The sequence below is a fragment of the Chiroxiphia lanceolata genome, chromosome 3, assembly GCF_009829145.1.
Source record: "Chiroxiphia lanceolata isolate bChiLan1 chromosome 3, bChiLan1.pri, whole genome shotgun sequence".
In the NCBI taxonomy this organism is placed as follows: domain Eukaryota; kingdom Metazoa; phylum Chordata; class Aves; order Passeriformes; family Pipridae; genus Chiroxiphia; species Chiroxiphia lanceolata.
Genome location: NC_045639.1, coordinates 895799 through 916060, shown reverse-complemented (window position 1 = coordinate 916060; position 20262 = coordinate 895799). Strand labels below are relative to the sequence as shown.

Sequence of the window (20262 nt, the reverse complement as noted above, 5' to 3'; positions counted from 1 at the left end):
TGGCTCGTCTCTGAGGGCTCGGGATGAGCAGTGCTGGACACCCACCAGCACAGGGAAATGTGCACTGGAAAAGGCCATTTGGAATTAAATATGTCTTATAGCCCAGCAGTAATGAGAGCTGATTAGGAGAATGCCTTGGATTCAGGCAAGTTTATTGGAGAAGATGCTATCCAGGGTCCACGTGCTGCGCTCCCTGTGGGAACACAGCCGGCCTTGCTGCTGCTCTTCCCAGTCAGTGCTTAATATGCGTCTTTACAGCACTTGAAGCAGCTGCAGAGAGTGGAAAATGCCCCAAAATTAGGGATATGACGGCACCTGTGCGGAAGGAAAAGGGATGTTCATCCCACAGGCTCAGCTTTAGCCGGGAACCACGGGAACCACGAGAACCACATCCTCGCCTGGACACGCTTATCTCGCTTCTGCCTTGGATGCTCTGTGGGTTTAGGATGGGTTTTTTATTTAAATTTGGCTTTTCTAGTTTAAATATCAGGCCCAGGGCTGCTGCAGGCTCTGGAGAGCCGCCACATGCCTGAATTTCCAGGATCCATATCAGTGCTCCACAGTCCTTGCTCAGAGTGTTTAACACCCTTTGAGCATTTGAACTGGAGAAACAATGCTGTCACCGAATGGGATGAGCTAAAATGGGAATGCACAGGGGAGAATCCCAAGTTGTGCCAAAAATAAAAGTTTAAAATGTGCTAGAGATGTTTTCTCCCCACGTTTTGCCTTTGCCTCCAGCTCCCCACAAAGAACAGGCACAGGAATCCAGGGAGAAAACGTGCAAACCTTCCCTGTCCTTTTGGAATTATCCATTTCCTTCCACCACTTTGTATTTTGGGGCCAGAAATGGTAGGAACGGGTGAACCAGCCTGATTTTCCTTTCCTTAGGCAATCCCATGGTTGGGAAGGTGGGTTGGAATTCCCTCAGCCACGGCTTCAGGAGCAGAAGGAGCAGAGCCCTTCCCATGCTGCCAAATTCCCTGACAGCTCATCCAGCAAAGCAGATGACCAGGAGACACTAAAAAAATTTGGGAATAACAGGGAATTCAGCAGAGCTGAAGTGGGGGGTTTTTGCAGGGTTTTTTTTTCTGCCAGGGCCCCCAAAACCAGCTTTGTCTCAGATCATCATCAGGCAAATCCCCACTCCGAGCTCAACATCCCAGCCCCAGCATCTCTGGATTGTTTGGCTGGAGAAATCCCAGAGTTTATTTGTGTGGTCAGAGGGGTGTGGGCTCTAGCCAGGTGTCCTGGTGCCATTCCAACATTAATATCCCTAAATCTCCCTCTGAAATTAAAAGGAGGGAGTGTGGGCTGTGGTTTTACGTCTGTCCTCTCCTTCACCTTCCCCCCCTGCTATGGCATAACTCCTGCAGAACTGCTCGTTGGAGAATATCCCTCATCCCAACAGTGGGAGGAGGGACAGCAGCTCATTTAATTCCCTGGTTTTCCTAAATGCACTCCATCTGCAAGGAGAGGTTGTTCCACGCCACGTTCCCAACACCAGACCACCCAGTACAACCCAGTCAGCAGGTTCAAGGCACTGTACTGTTTGTAATCGAATAATGAAAATAATAAATAATTTTTTCAGTTAAATAGTATTAGTATTAGGATTATTTAAATAACGATAATAAACTCCCACTCTTAACAACAAAGTAAGAGACAAAACATCCCTTGGGGTGAGGATTTCCTTCCCAGGAGGCTTCCCAGGATGGTTGTCCTGTTCCCATAAGGATCTGAGGAGCTTTTCCTTCTCTCGTGCCAGCAAATCTGTGCAGACAAAGGGCCAGCTTTATTTTGTCATGATTTCCCAGTTTTCCAGGTGGCCCTGCTGCTGCTCCCAGGTCGCCTATGAGAACCTAACATTCCAGCTGTGGTCCACTCCTTCCACTTCCAAGAGGAAGAAGCTTGGGAAGAGTCTGCTCCGTGTATAACCCAAAGGAATTTAAAAGCACGCTCAGGATGTGCCTGCTGGTGTTCAGTGGGATTTCTCCTCCCTGAATTCCCAGTGACTGTATTCAAATGGAAAGGAAGAGATGGTGTTTGGAACTCCTGGGTTCAAACACACAGCAGGTTGGGAAATGGGCTGGAGAAAGGGGATAAAACCCAGATGGATTTGGGAACACAGGGACCGTGTCCTTACTTGACTTCCAGCCTCACCCACATGGGAGCCACTCAGAACACCCAGAGCAGCTCCCTCTCACCTGGCAGAGACCCCAGAGCAGCTCCCTCCCACCTGGCAGAGACCCCAAACACCAGCAAAGGTCCACACACAGCTCAGGTTTAATCTGGGAGAGATACGGAATTCCTGGGTTTGATAAGGAGGTTTAGCCTGGGAGCTGCTCCAGTGTTGGAGAAAAGCTGATAAAGCTGCAGGGAGGGTCCTTGGACACGGAGTGCCAGGGTGGAAAATGACAACCCAGGCCTGGAGCAAACCCCTCCTGCCGTGAAAGGGAGTGAGATACGTGGAAGGGACGGGATATTTGGGGTGGGCACTGCTCCTTCCTTCCCTCACTCCCTGTTTCCTTCTGTCCAGCTGGGTGTTCACCCACTCCATCAAAAAAAAATCACAGAATGGATTGGGTTGGAAAGGACCTTGAGGATCATCCCATTCCAAGGACACCTTCCATATATATATATATATAATATGAGTCACAGATTTCCTCCACGACTCACACGTTTCCCCCAAGGACAGGGACTGCCTGAGGAATAAGGTGGCTGTGCTGCATTCCCCCCATAACAGCAGTGAAAAACTAAATCAAACAAACCTCCTGCTCCTGGTGTTTGGCATTTTATTCCCGCTTACAGCCCTGCTAATCCCTCCTTCTTAGCGAGGGGCTCCCAAACTGGCCACGGGGCATCCGCCTTCCAAAAAATTCAGCTGGGAAAAGTCCCGTTCAGCCCTGACGGCTTTGAAAAGCACACAGTAAAAACCTTTAACATCCAACGGGGCACCTTTGGCATTAGCAGGGGGGACAACCCTGCTCCACGCCGCCCAAATTCCCAAAATTTCACGGATTAAAGCTCTGCCCGGTCCAGAGTGCCCTTCCCAGGGCTGCCAGGCTGCCCAGCGCTCCGTGGCCTTGGAGATGTCTCCAGAGGAAACCCAGTTCCTCCTATTCTTCTCCGTGGGCTGCTGGCCCAGGTGTCCCCCCCTCCGGCCCCATTGTCCCTCATCCCAACCCTCGGGATCTGCTGATGTCACACACACAGAGAACACGTTTCCTCCTTCAGCCTCCCAGCAGCAGCTTTTTAACCAGTGTCCCCTCGTCAAGCCGCTTTTTAAATTGTTTTTTAATTGAATTCTGCTTTATTTTGAGCCCCGTGTGCCCTGCGGCAGGAATTCTGCTCTCCACGAGATAATTTGGATTTGATTATCAAGCGAGGCGGGGGTTTATGGGCTCGTTCAGCCAAAAAACAAACCCCTTCTTAAGTCATGAGCCACGGCTTTGATTCTCAAACCATCAGGCCGAGAAGGAAATTTAAAGAGCGTGGCGTATTTATTAAAAATAAAAAGAAGCACAGTGTGTTTTTAACTCACCCAAAACCTCCCTCTTGCCAAAGCTGTGGGTAAAAAAATACTGGCACAAGTTTTGCAGATGGGAATCTCACCAAAAAGTGATGGGGGTGGAAGGTTTCCTGTCCACAGAACTGTTTGTAAACAGGGATATTCAAATATTTATTGGGGAGAAAAATATAGTAAGGCCGCTGGCAAAGGTTTTTAGCTTTATTTTTGCAAATTAAAAGACACCACGGTCTTGAAAAAAGAAGTTCTTCCCTGGGACAGGAGCCCTGACTTCCTGCACATCCTAATGGAGCAATTATTTGATTACCTTGGAATGACCTCTTGGATCCGCACATAGAAATTATATTTAAGTATTTTGGGGGTTTTTCATAAGCCCAGATTGGGAACATCCAGAAGAATTATAGTTAAAAAATGGGCATTTTTCTTTTCTTCATGGAATGGAGAAAAAGTGGGCAAAAAAAAATGCTGATTTGGGTTGTTGAAGTAATTTGTTGGTTGGGACTTGTGGGACCAGCTGGAAAGGGAAAACAGGGGCCATGTTTTTATAGCAGTCCTGGGCTGGCAGCGAGGAAATGCTTTTGTGTTGAGCTCTCTTATTCCTTCCAAGGCAAAAAAAATCCCCCCCCCCCCAACCCACCTTTCTGAAATTCTGAATAAAACCAAGTTGAAATGGCAGCAAGGTGGGTTTTTTCCCTCCCACTGCAATTTTTTGGGGTGGCTGCTGACCCAAAATTCTCTGGTTTTGGAGTGCTAGGTGTGGATATCTGGACCTTTGCTCAGACAGGGGATGCCAGGAGACATCCCAGCAACCTGGGCTGTCCCAGGAATGATGTACATGGACATGTCTGAGAAATAATGACAGAAATCTGCAGTGTTTAGTAGTGGGATTTTTGGCAGCTTTTCTGTTTTGGAGGGAAGCGAACGAGGGGGTTCCTCGTTTTGCTTTCTCTGGTTACTGAGCCAACTCAGCACACAAACCCCAGATAAACCAACAAATCCTGGAATGAGCAGGGAATTCGTGGCTGTGATGGGTGCCTGCCAAGCAGGAAAGGATACAACAGGCTCCCAGGTCGAGGGGTTAAAGTCTGAATGAGCTGCTGCCAGAGGGAAGCTCCAGGAGAAGCTCCTGGGGATGCAGCAGAGCGGGTGGACCAGCAGGGGTGAGCTATTTTTAAACCCATTTTGGTCACTTGTTATCCCTCCTCCTGCTGTGCCACGTGTGCCAGTGACTGGCATCGCTTGACACGTGTCATCAAAGCATCTGCCAGCTCACCTTCATCCCAGGGGCTCCCAGCAGCCGGTGGGAAGCACCAGGTGGCTGGAGACACCGTCCTGCCTTCCTCCTGCCACGAGTGATCGGGGAGGTGTTAACGGAGCATCCTGGCATCAAGGCCAGGTTGGACGGGGCTTGGAGCAGCCTGGGCTGGTGGAAAGTGTCCTTGCCCCATGGCAGGGGGTGGGACTGGGTGAGCTTTAAGGTCCCTTCCAGCCCAAACCATTGTGGGATTCCGCGATCCACCCTCACCCACGTGATGCCAACGCCGACCAGGGTTTGCTCGGGGCGGCATCAGAGCTCGGCTCTGTCCTGGCAGCCCGCACCTTCCCACGACCCAGCTCCTATTCCAAGGGCTCGTCCATCTATTTAAAGCACAGGGAGAAGGGGAAAAATGCACTGGGAGCGTCGCGCGTGCGCGGGGGAGACGGCGCCAAATATTCCGTCTGCTTTCGAGGCCGATGGCCAGGGATCCCACAGCTCCTCAGTCCGGTTGTTTTCCTTCCCCGTTTTAGCAAGACGCGCCTGCAAACTCTCGGACCCTATTAGGGGTTAGAAAACCATCTGCCGGGTTGAGGGAGTAAATCAAGCCCTTGAAAAACAGCCGCAAAAAAAAAAAAAAAAAAAAGCAGGAGCGGGGCGAGTTTTTCCCGTAGAAAAGCGTCACCAGCCAGAGCAGCCGAAACTTTGGGATGGGAGCTCGGAGCCGGCCGTGCCGGGGGGAAGGGGAAGACAGCGAGGGACCAACAAGCAACCGGGAGCCGAACCACGCTACAGGAAGCCGTGGCCTCCGGTGATAAATAGGAGACCCGGGAGCACAGGATGCGCGTAGGGTGAGCTCGGCGGGATGAGGGGATGTGAGCCGGCGTTGCCGAGTCCCTGTGTCCGTGTGTCCGTCCGTCCAGCCGGAGGGATGGCCTGGATGCTGCTGCTGCCGCTGCTGCTGGCGCTGGCGGTGCCGGGCTCTGGCGGGCAGGAGGCGGAGGTGGTGTGCGCCGACAACGCCTGCTACACCCTGCACCGGGATGAGCTGGACTGGAAGGGCGCCCAGGAGCGCTGCCGGCACAACGGCGGCAACCTGGCCAGCGTGGGCAGCCCCGGCGAGGCCGCGCGGCTGCGGGAGCTGCTGGAGGCGGCCGGGGGGCACGGCCCGGCCTGGATCGGGCTGTGGCTGCAGCGGGGGCACTGCGTCCAGCCGCAGGAGCCGCTGCGGGGATTCTCCTGGGTGGCCGGAGGGACGCCCGGCAACTTCTCGGCGTGGGCGTCGGAGCCGTCGATGACCTGCACGAGCGCCCGCTGCGCCAGCCTGCGGCCCCACGGCCCCCACGGCCCCGCCGGCTGGGCCGACCGGCCCTGCCGCCTCCCGCTGCCCGCCTTCCTCTGCAAGTTCAGCTTCCAGGGAATGTGCGGCCTCCTGCCGCTGGCCGGGCCCGGCCGGGTCACCTACGGCACCCCCTTCGGGGTGCGCAGCTCCCAGCTGGCGGCCGCGCCCTTCGGCACCTTGGCGGAGGTGGATTGCGAGGGGGGCCAGAGCCCGGCCTTCGCCCTCTGCAAGGGGACGCTGGACGGGGGGGGCTTCGCCTGGGACCCCCCCGGGCCCCTGTGCCCCGTGGCCTGCGCCCACCGCAACGGGGGTTGCCAGCACCGCTGCCTGGAGGTGCCCGGGGAGCCCCCGCGCTGCTCCTGCCACGCCGGCTACTCCCTGGCCGCCGACATGGCCTCCTGCGTGCCCGAGGATTCCTGCCATCCCAACCCCTGCCAGGGCACCTGCCGGGCCCATCCGGGTGGCTTCGAGTGCGGCTGCGAGGCCGGATACACCCTGGCCCCCGACGGCCGGAGCTGCCTGGATGTGGACGAGTGCCTGTCCGGGCCGTGCCAGCACCAGTGCCACAACACTCCCGGGGGCTTCGCGTGCCTGTGCCCGCCCGGCTACCGCCCGGCGGGGCCGGGTGGCCGCCTCTGCCACGACCTGGACGAGTGTGCCCAGCCCGGCGTGTGCCCGCAGCTCTGCATCAACGTCCCCGGCTCCTTCCGCTGCGCCTGCCGGCCCGGCTACCAGCGCCAGCCGGGCGGCGATTCCTGCCTGGATGTGGACGAGTGCCTGCGGGACCCCTGCCCCGGGCCCTGCCGCAACTTGCCCGGGGGCTACGAGTGCGTGTGCCCGCCCGGTTTCCTCCCGGAGGAGGAGGGACGCGGTTGCCGCGCCGCAGCCACCGCCGGAGAGGAGCCCGCCGAGGAGGCCCCCGACGGCCCGCCGGGCACCGCGAGCATCCCAGCGAGCACGGGCGCCCCGTGGACCGCGAGAACCCCGCGGAGCACGGGCGCCCCGCGGACCACGAGCATCCCGCGGACTCTGGGAGTGCCCGCCGGGGTGACGCCGGCGGCCCCCACGGCGGAGGGAGCGGCCCCCGGCCCCGACGAGCACAGCGCCGACGGCCCGCGGCTGCTCCTCTATTACATCCTGGGAAGCCTGGTGGCCATCCTGCTCCTGCTGGCCTTCGCCCTGGCCCTCGTGGCTTGCAGGAGGAGGGCCGCCAAGAAGGAGAAGCGGCCGGCCAAGAGCGCGGCGGATAATTATTGCTGGGTGCCGGAGCAGCCCGAGAGCCGCGGGCAGGGCGGGGAGCGCAGGTAGGAGGGAGGCGGGGAGCGCGGGGGGGTCGAAAGTGGAAATAAAAGGGAGGGGGGATGCTGTGTGTTCAGTGTGAGTTCGTGCGGTGCTGTCCTGCCGCTCCAAGGGAAGAGTTAACCGGGGGGGAGGAGGAGGAATGGGGTGGGATTTGCCTGCCGGGGCTTCTCCTCGACTCTTCGGGACCTCGCCGTGCTCCAAAAAGGCAAATAACAGCTATGGTTCGGACTCCTAAAGGAAAACAGTTCGTTTCGAGTTCTCCTGCAGCCCTTCCCCACCCTGTCCTTTGCCATCCCCAAAGCATTGCTCCCCCCGTCTCCTACTCACGGCTGCATTCCACCCCTTGGATTTGCTTTGTTCTCTTGGTAAAGGGCTTGAAATTCGGATGTGTCTCACGGGGAGGTGAGAACTGACCCCTGCAGACACAAGCAGGGTGGGTTTGAATGTTTAATTTTGGGGTTTTTATTAAAAATCTGTCACCTCAGCACTGGGAAAACTGCTCAGCAAAGGGCCAAGGCAGCACCTGTACTGGAAAAAAAGGTAGGAAAAGCTGTGTTTGGAAGAGCCACCTACCCATTTCCAGTGTATCCTGCCTAAATCCACTTGCAAAACACAGCAAACAATGCTCTCCTTCGCAGCAACCGGATGGGAGGCCGGACTTTTCCTGTTGGATTATTCTTTTTGGGTAGGATCCCTTTCCTGGCTGCTTGGGCTCCGGGCTGAGTGTGTTTTCCCTCCCTCCCGTTGGATGGTGGATATCTGCTCTCTGTTATGTGTCAAACTTGTAACTCCACCCCAGCAAATGCTTTCTCAGGGCACAGGTGCTCCCCAGGTACTTCCCCAGCTTCGTGGAGCCCCTCAGCCTCTTCCCAGACGTTTCATCAGGAATCCTTCCCAAAATCCCGAGGGGCACAGGGACCTGCTTCCCATCCCATCCCAGCAGCGTTCCTTCCTGGTTTATCCGTGCTCTGCGGGGGCAAAAAGGTGCTAGAAAAGAACAGACATGTGATTTTAAGGGTACAGCAGCTTCCTGAAGTTTCTGCTGGGTTCATTGTCCTCGAGGCCTAATTGCTCCAGGAGTGGGAATTGAACACAAAGGAGTTTTCAGTAGGCAGCGACCTGCATCCTGTTCTTCCAAGCATGGAGGAAAACCCTTTCCTGCTGTTATTTTTTTTTCGTCTTCGGGGCTCCATTGTGAGATGAAAACACAGCACAGGAAAAATGTAGCTGATAGGAATGTTTTCCATGTTCTGTCTGTGCTTTCTTTTCTCTGCACGGGCGGCTGGAGAAGGGGGAGAGGGCAGCGGTGGGATTCTTAGAAATCCTACAGAAAATCCCTCCCCTGTCTGTGTTCTCCAAGGCAGGCACTGAACAAATTAGGCAGATTAATTACCCCGTCAAAATCAGGGGGACAGCCAACACACATCAAATTATGCCGACTGGGGGATCTGTGGGAAAAGACAGCCTTAATTTTTATTAAGGTGTCCACGGATTGTTGGCTATAACAGCATAAACAAGAGAAAAGGAAGCACAGGGGTGGGACCAGAGCTGGTACAAACCCGAGGTGTGTTATTTATTCCAGAAAAAACGGTAATCCCGATTCCTGCTACAACCTCTGTGTATTCCAGTGGAATACAGAGGTGGGTCCGGCCTTGGGAAGACACTGATTTGTGCTGGGCTTTGGTCTGGGTTCTCTCTGGTGGGCTATTCCCTGATGTGCAATTCCACCTGGATAATCACACGGCTCCCTTTCTTCCTGCCACAAACCCAGCAGGACCATTTTGGATCCGTGTGCTCCTTAGGGAGTTGTCCAGGGACCAGTGAATCCCACGGGAAAAGCTAATAGGAATGGGACTGGATAGTTTGGGGCCCTGTCTTACAGAGGATACAGGACATTCATCCTGGTCCAAGGTGCTTTTTCTCATGGAGATGAGTGTTTTATTTTCCTGGGCCAGAATTAAACACTTGGACTCAAAGGATAAGGTTTTCCCACCTGTGGAATAAGGCTGTAAGTTGCTTTCCGGATGAAACACCAATAAAACCTGAACAGAAAGTGTCTTCAATGGTTTTTAATAAATGCATTCATAAAAATCTGTTGGCTTGGTACTTGGAATCCTTGTGTTTCCCACAGCAGTGGATGGTGCTCCCAAATCCTCTGCCAGGGCTCATCCCACGTGGAATCTCAGCCTTTCCCAGGCACTGCAGTCCCGGGCAAGGCCTTTCCCTTCATCCCTGCCAAGGCCATGGTGTGGGGGCACTGGGATGGGCTTGGTTGGATCCTAAACCCCTGAGCAACTTCCTAAACCCACGAGGAAAGTCCCAAACCCTTGAGCAAGTTCCTAAAACCATGAGGAAGGTCCCAAGCCCACAAGCAAGGACCTAAACCCATAAGCAAGGTCCTAATCCCATGACCAAGTTCCTAAAACCACAAGCAAGGTCCTAAACCCATGACCAAGGTCCTAATCCCATGACCAAGGTCCTGATTTCATGATCAAGGTCCTAAATCCATGAGCAATCCCTCTGATTTCAGCACAGCTCTCTGTGACAGTAGAGATCTGCTTTTTCGGGATCAAATAATAGGATGAAACAATTTTTGATGATTTCATATCAATTACATTACATTATATCATTATTTTATGTTCCATTGCATTCTATTCCCCCGTGGATAACTGCCAGCATTCCAGCCGAGGAACCTCATCTCCAAACCCCCACAAAGACGCCAAAAATCCCCCTGTTGACACACACAGGTCAGGACAACCATTCCAAGTACCCGCTCCCGGTGTCCCTCTGCCCGCCGGGTGACAGTGACAGGGATGAGTCAGAGCCAGAGGGAAAAAGGGAAAGGTCTCCGTCCCCCCTGTTATCTCTCCGGGAACATCTCGCAAGAGCTTTGTGCGGCAGAGGAACATGATTAATGGGTTTGAGGGGGGAGGAAAAGCCGCCTCACAGCAGGAAGGGCATTTCTGGCACCCTGAGTCAGCCCCGGGCTGGAGGCAGCCGAGGGGAAGGTTCATCCGAATAAAAAAGGGAATTATTAAAACATGATTAATCGCGTTCCTCCCGCCCCAATTATCTTTTTAGCGGCAAGGGTCGACCCTGCAAATGCTGTTGGTGGGGCAAGGACACCAGTGTGGGATCACTGTTTGGGAGGGCTGTATTTTTTCCTGGAAATATTTCCCGTCGCTCAGCCTTGAGGAGGAATTTTTTTATCTGGTTTTACAGTTGCTTTTTTTAAAAAAAAATAAATAAGGAACAAACCAGAAATCTATTGTGTGGGGTTTTTTATTATTATTATTTTTTATTTTATTTTCCACCTATTAAATTTGGTGTTCTTTCGTTTTCTGTTGTTTGCCCTGAAATTCCACCCTTATTTTGCTGGTTTGCTTCTGAAAAAAAAAAAAGAAGAAGTGAAAGAAGAAGTAGAATTGAAAAAACTGAAGTGAAAATTGGGGAAGCAAGAGGTTTTACTAAAGCCAAGGAAGGTCAGTGTTACCCAGCTCTCCAGGGAAGCCCTGGGAATGATCCTGTCCTCATTTTGAGGGGATGGAGGGTGGCTGAGCTCTCCTTGGATGAATTCTTTATCCCAGGAACGGCCACTGCAAGCTCACGCACGTGGGCACCAGTCTGTCCCTCCGGCCTTTCTCCTCGGGCTGCATCCCTGCCTCTGGAATTAAATCCCATGGACGCTGATTTTCCAAGCGTGTGGCAGAGCTGAAGCCTTCAAGAGAGATAATAATTTATTGTTAGTGTTATTAAACATTACTATTACCCTTTTCCCCACAGCCTCTCGTGAGCTACAGGACCCACACGGAGTGGGAAGAGGGACAAGACAAACCACAGGAGTTTAATAAATAATAAATGAAGTTTTAATGAAGTAAATTCCTTGGGATGAGCCGAGGAAATAGGGATTTGCTGCTCCGTTGGGGGGATCCCGAGAGTTAATTGCAGTGACTGAGCCTTTAGGAATTAAAAACAAAAAGGGTCAAATACCTTTTCTTTGGGGCGGGGAAGCTTTGGATGTTTGGTTTTCATTTTTACTTTGCTCCTGGCTGTGCCCTGGCAGCAGAGACAGATCCCCCAAAGATAACACAGGGAATGGGACAGCTGGAGGTGCCCACAGGGAAAGGGAGATGATATCCCGGGAGTGGGACCCCCTGGTGCCCCGGGAGGAGGCTGTGGGGAAAAGGGTAATAATAATAATGCTTAATAAGACTAATAGCAATTATTATAATTATAGAATTTTATATCGATATATAAATTATCTATAATAATTTACTGGCATATATACATATATATTGATTTATTATTGCTGTTTAAATTATTTATTAAAGAAATTTTCCGAATATCCAGCCTGACCCTCCCCTGGCACAGCCTGAGGCCGTTTCCTCTCATCCTGTCTCTTGTTACCTGGGAGCAGAGCCCGACCCTCACCTGGCTCCCCTCTCCTGTCGGGGAGTTTTTGGGAGCGAGAAGGTCCTCCCTGAGCCTCCTTTTCTCCAGGTTGAGCCCCCCCAGCTCCCTCGGCCGCTGCTGCTGCTCCAGACCCTTCCCCAGCTCCGTTCCCTTCTCTGGACGCGCTCCCGCCCCTTAAAGTCCTTGTTTTCACGCGGAATCCAAACCTGGAGACAGGATTGGAGGTGTGAGCTCAGCAGTACCCAGCACAGGGGGACGGGCACGGCCCTGGGCCCGCTGCCACGCTGTAGCTGCTGCACAAATGGGGTGATGATCCCATTTGGGGTGACGATCCCACTGGGCTGATGATCCCATTGGGGTGACGATCCCACTGGGGTGATGATCCCAGCGGGGTGATGATCCCATTGGGATGATGATCCCAGCGGGGTGATGACGGTCCCAGCGGGGTTCACCCGCTCTGACTCCCATCCCGAGGCGCCCTTTTGTGAAACCCAGTTGCTGTTTCCCCCTTGGCACCGGGAGAACCCCCGTTTTTCCCGGTCGCGCTCGGCCCCAGCCCGCTCCCCGGCGCGTGCCCCCGTCCATCCCGCGGGATACCCCGCTCGGCTCCCGCCCCTCCCGCTCCTCCCGGGCGGGACCAGCCGGGGAGGAGCCGTGGGGAGGATGCGGGAAGGAGGGGGGGGGGGGCCCCGGGGCCGGCGTGGGCGGGTGGGACGGGAGGGGGGGGACGCGTCTGGCCGGGATTCACCCGCCGCAATCACTCCCCGTCCCCCGAGGCGCTTCCTTCCCCCGACGGGGCGGGCGGGCGGGCGGCTATAAAGGGGGCGGGCGGCGGGCTCGGCCATGCCAGAGCTCCGCGGCGGCGCCGGCCGCCCCCTCCGCCGGCCATGCGGCGGCTCCCGCTGCTGCTGCCGCTGCTGCTGCTGCTGCTCGGGATGGGGCTGGGAGCGCCGGGCGAGCCGGGGGAGCCGGAGCCGCTCGCCCCGTCGGGCGCGCAGTGCCTGCAGCACGCGTGTTTCGCCGTGTTCTGGGGGTCGCGCCCGTTCGCGGCGGCGAGCGCGGGGTGCGAGCGGGGCGGGGGGCACCTCATGACCGTGCGCTCCACCGTGGCCGAGGAGGCGATCGCGCTGCTGCTGCAGAACCGCGGCGGGAGGCTGTGGCTGGGGCTCAGCCTGGCGCCCTCCCTGCGCTGCACCGAGCCCGCCCGGCGGCTCCGCGGCTTCCGCTGGGTCACCGAGGACAACCGCACGGACTACACCAACTGGGCGCCGTCGGGGCCGCGCTGCGGCGAGCGCTGCGTGACCGTGTCGCGGGAGCTGCGCTGGGAGGAGCGGCGCTGCGAGGACCCCGCCGACGGCTTCCTCTGCGAGTACAACTACGGCAGCAGCTGCCCGCTCCTGCCGCCCGCCGAGGGGCTCCCCGTCAGCTACACCACCCCCTTCGGCGCCCGCGGAGGGGAGTTCCTGGCGCTGCCGCCGCGCAGCGTGGCCTCGGTGCCCGCCCTGGGGCTGGAGCTGCGCTGCGACGAGGACGGCGAGGGCGGGCGGCTGCGCTGGGGCCGCGCCGAGCCCGGAGCGTGGCCGTGCCGCCTGGGGGGCGGCGGCTGCGAGGGCGCCTGCGGCGAGGGCACGGGCGGGCCGCGCTGCTCCTGCCCCGAGGGCGCCGTGCTGGGCCCCGACGGGCGCGGGTGCCGCTCGCCCTGCGCGGGGGCGCCGTGCCAGCAGCACTGCGTGGTGTCCGGCAGCTCCTTCGTGTGCATGTGCGACGCCGGGTACCACCTGGGCGCCGACGGCAGCTCCTGCGAGGACAACGACGACTGCGCCAGCGAGCCCGGGCTGTGCGAGCAGCTCTGCGTCAACACCATGGGCGGCTTCGAGTGCCGCTGCAACCCCGGCTACAGGATGGTGGACGGGCACTGCCAGCGCGAGCCCCACTGCTACACGGCGCCCTGCGAGCACACCTGCGAGGACGTGCCCGGCGGGTACCGCTGCGGGTGCTACGACGGCTACGCCGTGGACCCGCGGGACCCCGCGCGGTGCCAGATGCACTGCAGCGACAGCCAGTGCCCGCCCCTGTGCAACCAGTACGGCGAGGGCTGCGAGTGCCCCGAGGGCTTCCTGCTGGACGGCGACCAGCTCTGCGTGGACATCGACGAGTGCGACATGAACTACTGCGAGCACAACTGCACCAACCACCCCGGCGGCTACCGGTGCCACTGCCCCGCCGGCTACCGGCTCGTCAACGACTTCGACTGCGCCCCGCTCCCGGAGCAGGACGCGGAGGGACCGCCGTTCTCGGGGGATTTCGAATCCCAGACGCTCCCTCCCCACACCGCCGTCCCGCGGACGCCCGCGCCCAGCCGGACCCCACCGAAGGCGGAGCCGCTCCACCCCGGCGCCCTGGTGGGCATCGCGGTGGGCGCCGTTTTGACCGCCCTGGCCCCGCTGGCTCTGGGCTACTACCTGGCCAAGAAGCGCTGCCGGCCCCCCGCCACCATGGATTACAAGTGCGGGGGCCCCCACGAGAAGGAGCTCGGGCTCCAGCCGGTCGCCTCGGGCTGTGCCGGCCCCGCACAGAAACTGTAGGGACTGCGGGCAGGGCGGAGAGAGGGAGGTGGACTGAACTGGGTAATATTTACAACCCCCCCCCCCCATCTCACCCCTGCTGCAATTTTTTAATGACAATTTGCGAAAAGCTGTGATCAACCCACTTCTAAAAATACTCGCTGCTTTCCAGCCGGCTCTTGGAACACTGGCGCCAGAGAGCCAGGAAGGCAGAACGCGCGGAGGCTGCTCCGTTCTTGCTCTGTTCGTTCCTGCTCCGTTCATTCCCGCTCCCTTCCCGCTCCCTTCGCAGGCGGCAGCCGGCATTCAGCTTTCCTTTTCCCGAGCCAGTGGTGGAGAAAAGTCCTAAGGAAAAACCCAGGAGGGACATCTCCGTCTGGAACTGACTCTTAAATCCGCCTGGACCGTCTGACTGACTCGGTGGGGACTGTGGAAAGTCGCCCGGCCCCCAACCCCTCTCCCTCGGGCCGGGCTGGAGAGGATGGTTTTCCGGGACTGGGAGGCTCCTGCCTTTGTCTGGAGTCGGGTTAATTTGTTTTAAACTGATGGCCGATGGAAGCAGGAGCAAAGATGTTGTGGGCAGCACTTTATGTGGCCCCTCTGCCCCCCGTGTCTGCACCGTGTCCCCCCCATGTCGTGCCTCATCCCCGAGCACTTTCCACCTTAAGTCACTGGTGGCAGCGGCGACCCAGCTGAGTGTCACCCGGGGCGGGGGGAGGCCGACACTAAAATGCCTGATTCCTGTTCCCTCAAGTTATTTTGGGGCTCTCTGGGGGGGTGTGTGGAGGTTAAACAGGGACACGACACTGCCGGGGTGGGTTTTTTTCCGTGGCAGGGAAGGTTTGCGGCACCGCGGAGCCTCGTGTTCCCCACCCAATTCCTTCCCCGATTTCCCACCCTGGTTGCGTTTAAACCGATTCAAGGTGTTTTTACAAACCCACTCACGACCCCTCCTACCCACAGGGATTTTTCCTGTTTTCCCTTGACCCGGGCTGAGTCTAATCCATGCTGGAACTCACAGCAAAACATTCCCACGGGGGCAGGATCCTGCCCGCTGCCTATTTTCCAGCCACGGCCTGGGGGGGGGGAAATCTGGAAAAGGCTGTGTTTTTCCAGCTCCTTCATTCCATGGGGGTCCTGCTCCGGCAGCCGTGGTGGGGTGAAGCCGGCGGCTGCTGGTGGGAATGTGGGAGCGGGTGCTGACAGCTTTATGCCAGTGAAATATCATCCCAGAGCAGCAGTTTGCTTTCCCACAGGAAGTTTTGCGGGCCCAGGGTCAGAACTGGGGGGTTCTGTTCCCCCACACCCACCCCCTCACACACTATGAACTCGCTAACATGCAACATCCCCCCTGGAACGCTGAACCTACATGTCAAATTCCAAGGAAAATCAAAATAGTTGTGTGAACTGTGGGTTTCCTAAAAGGTTGTTGCCCCCGGGGCGGGGTGACTGAGGGTCCTGTCAATAGGCAATTAGAGGGAATGATTTATTGCAAATATAAGTCTGTGCCAGGTTTATTTTGGAACAATTTGGTTGCAATGGAAAGGAGGGATGGAGCTGTTTGCATTATCTATAGAAATGGAGCAATATCAACATATAAAGGAGCCACTTAAGAAAATATATGAGGAGAAGAAAGAAAGAAAAAGAAGGATAAGAGCAGACCCTGAGCCAGTTATGCCCTGTCAGAAGGGATGAGCAACTCCTGGTTTATGGGATAGCTCCTGGGGGGGGGAGGACACTGCCATGACAAGAATCATCATCCCACCTTGCAGGAGCTGCTCCTTCCTGGCCTTTTCCCTCGTCTGGCTCAAACCTCTCAGCTTGTTGCTTAAACGAAGTCGGTTTGTCGTGGCCGCCCTCCGGTGTCTTACACAGGTCAGAGGTTCTGCCACCACACCCCCAAAAAACTCTGCTCCTCCCCTTCCGTGCTTGGCTCAAATTCCCCCTGTGGTGGTTTATCCTAGGAAAAGTGCCTTAGCAGTGTTTGAGACACGCAGATGTCTTTAATTCCTTCCCCAAGGTTCAACCCCCTGTTTTATACCCCTGGCATGTTTTGTAAATACTTATTTATTTATTGGAATTATACCCTCCGTGATGTCACGCAACGATTCTTGCGTGGAGACCAATAAAGCTTTTACAGTCTGGTTTATAGAAAGCTGCTCAGGAAATATTCTTTCTCCCCTTCCCCCCAAAAAAATGACTGGTTTTCCTCACCGAGCTCCCAGAGCCACCAAAAAAAGCCCAGGAGCACTTGGGGCTGAAAACATGCCCAGCTGGTTACTTCCCCAGTGGGGTTAAAATAGAGGGAATGAGCCGTAAATAATGGACAAGAATAACATTAAAAGGACAAAGTTATGCCCAAAATAAACCCAAATTAAGCTGGAAATGGCTCATTTAATGTGACCTTGGTGCTACCCCCGTGCTGTTCCTCACCCCGACTTCCTGGGGGTCTCAAGTTTACCCAAGATTTGGTACATCAAATATGATTTGGTCCTATGAGTGCTAAAATCCTGGGAATCTGAGGGGCAGTGGGAGTGGCTGTTGGTGGGACCTCACTGGGCTGTAGGCCTGGCAGGGCTGATGGGCTTTTGGGGCTTTTCCCTGTCTCTCAGGGCATGTCTTGGGGAAGGAACAGGAACTAGTTATTTATTCATCTGGAGGGGCAGGTTAATCAATGCCAGTGGCGTTTTGGGATCCTTCCCATCCCCGATCCCAGCAATAACGACTCGGTCGATGGAATTCACGGTATCCCAGGCCAGTCTTATGGCTTTTTATTTGGGGAACTGCACAGCACAGCACAGGGTGGGCCGGCGGGGCGGGCACGGCGTCCGTCCCCTCTCCATCCGGGATCCCCTTCCACCCCCGGGGCTGACACGGCGCGGGGGCCCCCCCCTAGAAGGTGGTGGTCTTTGTGAGGAGGGGCCCGGGCTTGCAGCAGGGCTGGGGGTGCAGGGGGTCCTGCTGGCAGGGCAGGGGGGGGCACACGCAGCCCTTGCCCTTGTCGTCCCCCCGGGGGACGGCGCAGTAGTCGAGGGGCTCTTCCTCCTCCTCGTCCTCGTCGCCGTCCCTGTCCCCGGCGTGGCAGCAGCACAGGCTGGCGTCCAGGCAGCGCCGCAGCACGCCGTGGAAGGAGTGCCGGAAATTCTCCGAGAGGAACCCGTAGAGGATGGGGTTGGCGCAGCTGTTGGAGTAGCTGAGGATGAGCGAGGCGTTGTTGACCGTGGCGTCCAGGCGGCCGGGCAGCAGGAGGTTGACCAGCTGCACCACGTAGAAGGGCATCCAGCACACCACGAACACGGCCACCACCATGAGCACCAGGCGGGTGAGCTTGCCCTCGGAGCGCCGGCGCTGCTCCCAGCCCACCCGCTGCGCCACCGCCCGCATCTTGCCCACGATGAGCAGGTAGCAGAGCCCCATGGCCGACACGGGCAGCAGGAAGCCCAGCAGGGTGGTGTACACCACGAAGGCGGCCGACCAGGCCGGGCTGGGCCACAGCAGGTTGCAGGCCACGGCCTGGCCGTCGCGGGTGGCCGCCGTCCCAGCGAAGACGGGGATGGGCGACGCCACGAGCAGGGAGAGGAGCCACACGCCGCCGTTGACCATCTTGGCCACCCTGGGGCGGCGGTAGGTGGCCGCGCGCAGCGGGTGCACCACGGCGATGTAGCGGTCCAGGCTGAGCACCGTCAGGCAGAAGACGCTGGTGAACATGTTGAGCCCGTCCACGCCCAGCACGGTGCGGCACAGCGCCCGCCCGAAGGGCCAGTGGTGCAGCGCGGCCGAGGTGGCCACGAAGGGGATGCTGAGCATGAAGAGCTCGTCGGCGATGGCCAGGTTGAGCAGGTAGATGTTGGTGGCCGTCTTCATCTTGGCGTAGCGCAGGATGACGAAGATGACCAGGGAGTTGCCCAGCAGCCCCAGCAGGCACACCAGGGCGTAGATGCACTGGATCACCACCATCCCCGCGATCTCGCCCGCCGTCCCGCCCTGCTCCGCCGGGCCCTGCCGCCGCCCGGCCTCTCCCGCCGCCGCGCTGCTGTTGGGGGGCATCTCGGAGCCGGCCCAGCTGGAGACGGTCCAGAGGGGCACGGCGGCCGCCCGGGCCCCTGCCAGGAGCTGCTCGGCGTCGGTGCTCATGCCGGGAGGTGATCCATGGGGGGTCGGCCTGCGGGCAGGGCACGGGCAGAGAGAAGGGGTGAGAGCTGTGGTGTGTGGCACATCCAAGCCCGATCCCCGGCCGTCCCCCTTGGATTGGGCAGCTCCAGCCGGGGTCCCCTGGCTGCCTCCGTCAGCCCCCTGCCCTGCCTAGACACCTTCACCTCGCTCCTAGGGGCAGTGGCATCACTGTCCAGGTCACGGCATCCCGGCTGTTTGGGGTCTTGGGACATCCCAGGCCGGAGCATCCCGGATGTTTGTGGTCTCGGGGGGCTCTGTGGGTTGTTTGGGGTCTCAGTGGGCTCTCCTGGCCGGAGCATCCCGGCTGTTTGGGATCTCAGGGGCTGTGGGGTGGGGTGGGCATGAACCATGTGTGGGGCTCCCCAACTGCCAGTGGCAAACTGGGCAGCATGGCCTGGGAACCAATGCCAGCACTGCCTGGGAACCAGTGCCGGCATGGCCTGGGAATCAGTGCCGGCATGGCCTGGGAATCAACGCCATCCACCTCCACAGACCCCCGCAAATCTCCAGGATTTCATTAACCTTGCGGGGGAAGGAAAGAGAAGGAGAAACCGAGCCGGGAATATTTTACCTCTCAGTCTTCCAGGGATCGCAGGATCCTCCCGCCTCCCTCCCGGGGGGCAGCAGCCGGCGCGGGGAGATGCTCCGGTGGGATCTGCCGGCTGTTGGCAACGGAAAGTCCTGCTTGACCTGAGTCAGATGACCGGGAGGATCCGGACCTTTTAAAGCGAAAGGCAGAGCAGGGATGGGCGCACAGGCTCTCCCTCCTCTCCCGCATCCCTACGCGGCAGGCATCGGCTCCGCGTTAAAGACAAACTGGATTTCCGATGGAAAACAGCGCAGCAGGCGAACCCTCCTCCCTCCAGGGTGCGGGGCCCTGCGGCGAGGAGCCGGAGCATCCCCCGGGCACTGCCGGTGCGGAGCCTCCGGATCCCGCGGCCAATTCCCGGCGCTGCGGCGGGCGGGAGCTGCAGCCCGGCCTCCCCCAGCCCCGCATCCCGCACCCCGCCCTCGGATCCCCTGCGGGTCCCCGCGGGGTCCCCCCGCCCGAGGGAGGCCGGAGATGGAGGAGGAGGGAGGTTGCCTTGGCAACCTCCCGCGCGCGCGCTCCCGCATCCCGCATCCTTCCCGCGCATTCCCGCCTTCCCTGTGGCCAGCCCGGCCCCATCCCAGCGCTGCAGGGAGCCCCCGGCTCCTTCCTGCTTGGTCCCACTCCCTTGGCAGGGAAGGGGCATCCCACGGCACCGCATCCCTGAATCCCAGGAATGGGGAGGACCAGCCCAGCCTGACCCCAAACCCAAATGCCCTGAGAATGTCGTCCCAAATCGGAGTCTGTGCTGGAATTCGTGGTGCAATGAGTAAAAATGGGCAGGAATTGCATCTTTTGGGGATATTTTTTTTTTTTTTTAAATCAGTTGCTGTGTTTGGGGCTTTTTTTGATGAGAGGGATCCAGGGAACTTTTGTGCCAAGGAATCACTGGCTCAGCTCAGTGACAGCCCAGGTCACAGAATCAGCAAATCACAGAATCACGGGATCATGGATTTATAGAGTAAGAGAATCAAAGAATCATGGAATAATGGATCATTTAGCTTGGGAAAGCCCTCTAAGATCGAGTCCAATGTTAATCCAGCACTGCCAAGGCCACCACTAACCCTTGTTCCCACGTGCCACATCCACACGGCTTTCACA

At 57.8% G+C, this 20262-nt stretch overlaps 3 protein-coding genes and 1 long non-coding RNA gene across 5 annotated transcripts; 2 read left to right on the top strand and 2 right to left on the bottom strand.

Annotated features, from left to right (window-relative positions):
- The first annotated feature begins 5011 nt into the window (after positions 1-5011).
- CD93 (CD93 molecule) lies at positions 5012-9475 on the top strand. Its single transcript, XM_032684456.1, has one exon. It carries the CDS (start codon positions 5644-5646, stop codon positions 7426-7428), a length of 1785 nt encoding a protein of 594 aa, XP_032540347.1. The 5' UTR covers positions 5012-5643; the 3' UTR covers positions 7429-9475.
- A 1230-nt stretch (positions 9476-10705) lies between these two features.
- On the bottom strand, positions 10706-14413 carry LOC116784895. Of its 2 annotated transcripts, none has more exons than XR_004356287.1 (4): positions 14298-14413; positions 11413-11595; positions 10916-11140; positions 10706-10808 (listed from the first exon to the last, which is right to left on the bottom strand). It is a non-coding gene; the product is annotated as an uncharacterized LOC116784895 (long non-coding RNA). The 2 variants fall into 2 exon arrangements; XR_004356288.1 differs by lacking the exon at positions 14298-14413 and adding an exon at positions 13614-14074.
- Positions 12723-16554, top strand: THBD (thrombomodulin). Its single transcript, XM_032683924.1, has 2 exons — positions 12723-14462; positions 14572-16554. Exon 1 carries the CDS (start codon positions 12723-12725, stop codon positions 14418-14420), a length of 1698 nt encoding a protein of 565 aa, XP_032539815.1. The 3' UTR covers positions 14421-14462; positions 14572-16554.
- Positions 16555-17138: 584 nt separating this feature from the next.
- Positions 17139-19387, bottom strand: SSTR4 (somatostatin receptor 4). Its single transcript, XM_032683925.1, has 2 exons — positions 19144-19387; positions 17139-18561 (listed from the first exon to the last, which is right to left on the bottom strand). The coding sequence occupies exon 2, from the start codon at positions 18531-18533 to the stop codon at positions 17292-17294; it is 1242 nt and encodes a 413-aa protein (XP_032539816.1). The 5' UTR covers positions 18534-18561; positions 19144-19387; the 3' UTR covers positions 17139-17291.
- Between the last annotated feature and the right edge of the window lie 875 nt (positions 19388-20262).

Excerpts from the sequence above, each read along its gene's own strand:
- THBD (XM_032683924.1), top strand. The coding sequence starts at position 12,723 with ATGCGGCGGCTCCCGCTGCTGCTGCCGCTGCTGCTGCTGCTGCTCGGG.
- CD93 (XM_032684456.1), top strand. The coding sequence starts at position 5,644 with ATGAGGGGATGTGAGCCGGCGTTGCCGAGTCCCTGTGTCCGTGTGTCC.
- SSTR4 (XM_032683925.1), bottom strand. The coding sequence starts at position 18,533 with ATGAGCACCGACGCCGAGCAGCTCCTGGCAGGGGCCCGGGCGGCCGCC.